This window comes from Poromitra crassiceps, assembly GCF_964638095.1.
Source record: "Poromitra crassiceps genome assembly, chromosome: 19".
NCBI classification, from domain to species: domain Eukaryota; kingdom Metazoa; phylum Chordata; class Actinopteri; order Beryciformes; family Melamphaidae; genus Poromitra; species Poromitra crassiceps.
The window spans coordinates 8,393,466-8,400,876 of NC_139646.1; the positions used below are offsets into that span (position 1 = coordinate 8,393,466).

The 7,411-nt window shown below is 41.8% G+C and overlaps 1 protein-coding gene across 1 annotated transcript; it reads left to right on the forward strand.

The window, feature by feature from the left end:
• Positions 1–2,760: 2,760 nt before the first annotated feature.
• On the forward strand, positions 2,761–6,423 carry LOC310794092 (lecithin retinol acyltransferase-like; the record flags this gene model as incomplete). The annotated part of the gene is made up of 2 exons (XM_083655981.1): positions 2,761–3,249; positions 6,268–6,423. The coding sequence occupies 2 exons, from the start codon at positions 2,761–2,763 to the stop codon at positions 6,421–6,423; spliced, it is 645 nt and encodes a 214-aa protein (XP_083512107.1).
• Positions 6,424–7,411: the final 988 nt, after the last annotated feature.

Below are 7,411 nucleotides of genomic sequence, written 5' to 3' on the forward strand. Positions count from 1 at the left end.
AGGATCTCAGCAGAAGGTGATACAAAAAGGAACGTGAACTGAACCTTTATTTTGCAGAGACATTTACTCGAAACTTTTCAAAATGCGGTGGTTCTTTTGTACTCCATGTGATGCCTCATTAAATGCTTTGCATTCACAAGCATGCTACATTTTTAGTAGCCTACTATAAGTAGGGTAATAATGATAATTAATTATAAATAATAATTGATTGGATTTATATAGCACCTTTCTAGATACTCAAAGCACTTCACATATCGGGGGTGGGGGGGGACACAACTCATCCATCACCGATGTGTAGCACCCACCTGGGTGATGTGTAGCACCCACCTGGGTGATGTGTAGCACCCACCTGGGCGATGTGTAGCGGTGATGTGTAGCACCCACCTGGGTGATGTGTAGCACCCACCTGGGTGATGTGTAGCACCCACCTGGGTGATGTGTAGCACCCACCTGGGTGATGTGTAGCACCCACCTGGGTGATCTGGGTGATGTGTAGCACCCACCTGGGTGATGTGTAGCACCCACCTGGGTGATCTGGGTGATGTGTAGCACCCACCTGGGTGATGTGTAGCACCCACCTGGGTGATGTGTAGCACCCACCTGGGTGATCTGGGTGATGTGTAGCACCCACCTGGGTGATGTGTAGCACCCACCTGGGTGATGTGTAGCCAGTTTGTGCCAGAATGCTCACCATCAGCTATCACGGTGGAGAGTTGAGGACTGAATGTAGGCTACTGAATGTACTCAGATTTACAGTAAGTGTCAGGACTTTCATGGATTCATCAAGAACACAGCTAATTTCCAATATATATTGATTTATTCAGCAGAAAAAAGTGGAAAAAGTGTTGAGTATCTTGAGGGATGATTAGGTGGCCATGATGGAAGGAAAGCCTGTGTGAATTTGGCCAGGGCACCGGGGTATGGCATGTACTGGTATTTACTATTACAGGTGATGAATTTCCTCTAATAAAGGTATGAAGCTACTGACCCATCATCTTAAATCTTTGATGCAGAAATAGTGTTTGTGATTCATATTTATTAACATTTTTAGCTTGTCATTTAAACCAGTACGGAAATATTTTCAACTCTGATGTATGTAAAATGGACATATTCAATTTTGCACTTGAATACTGCATACAGAATTTCTAAGCAGCATTGCATGAAGTATACTTAATCCAATGCTGCGGCATTGAAATGTTGTTTTTTTAGTAGCCAATACTGTAAATATGCAAAAAGTTTAATAAACATTTTATTTTTTATTTGTGTGCCCTTGTGTGTGTGTGTGTGTGTGTGTGTGTGTGTGTGTGTGTGTGTGTGTGTGTGTGTGTGTGTGTGTGTGTGTGTGTGTGTGTGTGTGTGTGTGTGTGTGTGTGTGTGTGTGTGTGTGTGTGTGCGTGCGTGCGTGTGTGCGTGCGTGCGTGTGTGCGTGTGTGTGTGTGTGTGTGTGACAACATCATACACTATAGAGCTGAACAGTCACGTGACTTCTTGCCCCGGAAGTGAGTTTCCCATTCATTTTCCCCATAGACATTTTGAAAAATCCTTATATGAGTTTTAAAGGGATAGGCCAACTTTTGGGGAGTTTAGGCCATTTGCCATATTGCCTACATAGACTGCCTACAATGGCAGTCTATGGGATTGTGGTCTACTCCTGTTCAATCGCATTTCCAACAGCGCCAAAAACACTGTACCACGTGATGAAATAATAATCCAAAGTTACGTTAAACATTTTCATAGTAAACCCACACACCGAGACCTAAACAAAGAGTAACCGAACTAACAGGAGGAGTATAACTGAAGTTACTTCCTCGTTTGCCATGAGCCGCATGTGCTGTGTGCAGTCATCCTACAGTGCATGCACATTGCACACAGCACAAATTGAAATATAAGGATAAATATAAGGATATAAGGATATTAAAAAATCCTTATATAACGCGTTTTAAGGCTGGAACCACGTGGTGCATGCGCTGTGTGCAGTCATAAGTACAGCGCATGCACCACGTGGTTCCAGCCTTAAAACGCGTTATATAAGGATTTTTCAAAATGTCTAAGGAGAAAATGAATGAGAAACACTTCTGGGGGAAGACACGTGACATCTCCACCCACAGTGGAAGCAGAAGTAGGCCTAACCTTGTGTATGATATGATTAACTTAGTCTCAGTTTTCATTTTCAAAAATTGTGTTGGCTAATAATTTAGATTACACACACAGGAAAAAGACTATTTAAAACTATCACAGACACAATTGGCTGAATAGCATTATCAAACTACTCAGTCTTTATTTAGATACAATACTTGTGACCTTTTAGTTGTATGTTTTTGGGTAATTTGAAACCTCGTTTTCAAAAACAGTGCTGATTAATTAAATGATCTGTATCTAATTCTACAGAAAAAAATGCAGAGTAATAATGACAGAACTCTACAATTACAGGCGGATCATAAACCAGTAGCCTATTGTCAAACTACAGGCTGTTTATTAGGTACGATATCTGTGAGCGTTTAAATGAGGCTTTCATCCTCAGAGTTTCCAGTTCAGCCTTCTGAACCACAACCCTTGACCTAAATACATTGGAGCCCAGGTCTGAGTTTTGAAATAAAGTCAAGCACACATCCAAGTGATTATAGAAAGCTCCTTTATTTCTGTCAAAATGAAACTTAAACATTGGCCAATATCTAATCCTACTAATCACACTAGCTCCTCCTAATTCCCCACATAAAGGAAGTTCTCAAGTGTTCAGCTGGTGTGTTGCAGACTGCCATCATGTTTCCCTTCCAACTGCTCAACCTTTTCTTTGTGGCTTCCAAAGTGAGAAAGGAGGACCCTAAATATGACCTGTCACATTACAAGCATGGCGACCTCTTAGAAGTCCCAAGGACCTTATTCACCCATTTTGGTATTTACTTGGGTGACAACCGGGTGGCTCATCTCATCCCAGACATCTTGCCAGCGATTTCCAAGAATACATCTGCTATTGCCAAGATGGTGACAAACAGCCGCCTGGTCCTGGGAGTTATCGCCAAGGCGGCCAGCGTCAGGGTGGACTCTGTGGAGGATTTTGCTTATGGCTCAGAGATTCTGGTCAACCACATGGACAAGGTATGCAGCCAGCCTCCTTTGGACGGGGAGGAGGTTGCTCGGCGGGCGGAGAAGCTACTGGGCTCCATCACCTACAGCTTGCTGTGGTACAACTGTGAACACTATGTCATGTACTGTCGATACGGCATGGCCATCAGCTACCAGACATACCAGGTAGGGTAACTGTCTGCTGCCATCAGAGCAGTGAAAACACATGGGGGAATAGGACAAAAGTATGGTTTGCCCATTGTCTGACAAACTGGGAAATATATCACACACTGAGACAGTTCAAAGAACCTGTTGTGAACGATATCCTCCTGAGACCCAGCCCATTGAATTGTGTCCTCCATAGTGGACATGATTCTCTGGTCTGGGCCCGTATTTATCAAGCGTCTCAGAGTGCCATTTTAGTCGTAAGTGCTGAGAATTTGTGAAATTTAGTCCTACTCTCACACTTAAGAATAAAAGCTTTTTATCAACCTTCTTAAGACTAGGAAACACTCCTACTCCCCCAGCTATTTAGGAGTCCTCAGGAGGTGTCCTAAGTGGTTAGGAGTTGCCAGCAGGGCAATGTTGACATCATGGCATTCAGGAGACAGAGACGTGCGCGAATCTTCAGAGAGCGGAAGGATGTACTTGATCCTCCCTCCAATTCGGCTTTCTTTTGGATTCCATGTTTGCTCATCATACAGCCTATAGAACCTGGCTATATAGGGTAGTCAATTGACAGCACACCAGTTTCGAGTCAGTTGTGGGATTAGGTAAATTGGGTGGATTAGGAAACATTTAGCCTATTCTTGAGTCATTTTCAATGTAGGCTATCTTGTATTATTTTGTTGATAACTTCTTCTGAAATTATTGGTGAATATATGCTACACTCCCATTGTGCATTTCACTGTTGAATCATCTCTATTTAGGATATTCGTGCATAAGGGATTCCATTCAGCGATTGGCCATTCCTGTGTACTTGGAATTGCGTCATCAACATTTCCCTTTACGGCACACACACCTGTCGTAAATCAGCTCTGAGATTGACACTTAGGATTCAGTCCTACACCTCGCTGAAAGAGGGAGTGAGATGCATAATAACTGACTTTTAAGTGCAGCTTTTGGCTGGGAATTTTTTTGCTCATAAGTGTACTCTTAGCAGTGTTCTTAGGAGTAATTCTAGGAAGCTTGATAAATACGGGCCCTGGATTTCAAGATGCCAACATGGTGAAACATGTTGCAGTGTGTAGAGGACATCCTAGGCTTTTCAGTCAAGATTCAAGATTCAAGTTTATTGCGTGTCCCAGAAGGGCAATTTGGTTTGCAGCAAGCGTAAAAGAACACAGAGACATATAGGCACACATGATTAAAACAAAACATAAAAGCAAACACAAAGCAGCAGATTAAAACTGCACAACAATTCAAAGTGCAGGTAAGAGTCAACTAAAACAGATACAAAGTGCAACTAAACAGGCATAAATAGTTTAAGGTGCGCATCAGTGCAGTCATATCATATTTGAGACATGCCTTGTCTCATTTGTGTCCCAAAATGTGGATCCTTTTGGGGGAAGGGGAGGTGAGCATCTGGACCTCCATGGTTTCATCTGTCTTTTCACACTAAAATGGACCTGTTGTCCACCACACTGGACATTGACAAAAGTATCATTCTCAGAGGGTTATTTATTCTATACACCGAAAACCTACTGAACTAGTTAACACATTCTTCTTTTCTAAAGTCCAACAAATGTTTTGGTGCAGAAACACCATCTACATCTTTTAAACACTTATCTCTCAGTCTACTCAGTAGAGGAACCTGTCCCACTTCATCCTCACCATCTGAAAACTCCCCCAAATCAATGATTTGGACCACAATTCTCTCCTGGTTGCTGGATGCTCCTCCCCGGAGAATCTGCACGTCCATGCTTTCATCTGTCTTTTCACACTAAAATGGTCCTGTGGTTCTCTACAGTGGACATGCTGTAAAATTAAAGGCACAAATATATGTAAAAGTCTAAATGGTAATTTTTTTTAACCCTAAATAGGTAGGAATAGAATAAAAAAAAGGGAAGACGACACCTTTTTCCTCGGTTCCCAGGAGGAAGTCATTATTTAAGCGTTCAGAGTAAAAATCTTGCTGCTAAAAGATCATTGCCCATGGGTTTTGACTGCTCATTGATATGCACATGAATGTGTGATGGGCCTGTCGGCATCAGTGTTGGGCAAGTTACTGAAAATTGGTAATTAGTTACAGTTACCAGTTACTTCTCTCAAATAGTAATTTAATTACTTTAAAGTTACTAGTTACTTCAAAGTAATTAGTTACTAGGGAAAGTAACTTTTGCGTTACTTTTAAAAGTCCGCTTCGATTGTTTGCACACATTATGTTAGTGTTGCTGTGCCACAGTGTGGCATTGAACATTCACTTATTGGGGAGGCTATAGCCTATTAAGGTCATTAGCCTCTGGGGCTCTGGCTGCAGCTGCAGCTCTCTCCCCGGACGAGGTCTGATGATCAGAAACCGGATAATCCTGAAGTGAAGGATTCAGGAAGTTGTCCGTTATTTTCATGTCCTAAAGTAACTAGTAACTAGCCCAGTTACTATTGTAGTAATTGTAACTGAGTTACTAAATTTGAAAAGTAATTAGTTAGATTACTAGTTACTGCAAGAAGTAGTGAAGTTACAGTAACTAGTTACTTAGTAACTAGTTACTCCCAACACTGGTCGGCATGTGATGGAGCCATCATGGAGGGAGCAAACCCTTGAACCATTCCAGGGATTTAGTGAAAACAAGATGATTGGACTATATGGGTGTATTAACACTCACATGCAAAGTGGAGTGATGGACTTATGAGGGAAGGTGGCTTAAGGAATCTTGTGTTACTTGTGCTCAAATACTCATTTCACATGACACAGTTGTTGCAACTTTACTCACAGCTAACAAACAATAAGAGCAGGTCAAAGAGAAAGGCATTTTCTGACATTTGGTCATATGAGGATATTTCTCCACAGCATATATACTTCAGTCCACTGGACTGGAAACTAAGTTCAGTCATTCATGAGGCGAGCAGCACCATCTAGTGTTAACTTGACGCCAAAACAAAGAATTACAGCCACCCATTGCACTTCTGGTTTATAATGTACTTTGTACTAAAGTTTTGACCGCTTTGTCTAATGTACTGTAATTCCCACTGTCTTTCTCGCAGTTCTGCACAACAGTGAGGAAGATTGTGTGCAGCCGGATGAGTGCCTATCTCAGCGCCCTGTGTGGTGTAGGAGCCATGCTGTATCAGGGCTCTGTGACTCCACTGATCAGTGTGCCCAGTCTGCTTATCCCCTTCACCATCTGGATGGCATCCTAACAGCCTCATGAGGAGAGACTCCAATCAAAACTCAAACAAAGTCCTACGCTTTAGTTGTGACTAAAGCCACTAGGGATGAAACACATGAACACAATGTGATACACGTAACAACATTTTATTTTTTTGTACATTTTTTAGATAATGGTTGATTCATTTTATTTACTGTCATTGATTTTCTGTCTTGATGAGGGGACATCAAATAATGATTAGATTGTGCATTTGTTCATGATATTGTTCAAAAGTAGATTTTCAGATAGATTGCTAATTTTGTGTGCTATTCAACATTATTCTCTATTAATACTGTAGCTCATAGATTCTAGCTGAACTGGATCCTGAAGATTGGGACAAAGCTTTCTCTGGAAAGAACTTAAGAAGAGATTGACCCCTGGACACATTATACATTATTGCGCACGCGGAGAGAGACACACACACACACACACACACACACACACGCACGCACACGCACACGCACACCGGCACACGCACACCGGCACACGCACACGCACACACACACACACACACACACACACACACACACACACACACACACACACACACACACATTCTCTCTCACACACGCACACACACACACACACACACACACACACATACATTCTCTCTCACACACGCACACACACACAGTAGCGTATGTTGCCACATTAAAGGAAGCTGGAGTCATAGAATTACTCTTTCCCGACTTTATTTAAAGATAACTGGCAAATGTTGTCATCAGTGTGATGTCACACTCGCAAGGTCAGCGTGGACAAAGTGCAATAAGTTTCATCTTTTGAATGTTCATTTTTGATGTAGCCTAATGACGGGATATGGAACATCACATCACAACATTTTAACACCACACCCAATGTAGCTATACTGCACTAGTTGATAATACTAACATATTAGTACTCGGTTATGCCTGATGTTAAAAAAAGAAAAGAAAAAGAAAAGCTAAACACATTTAGAGTTCATGGGAACATATTAGTGAATA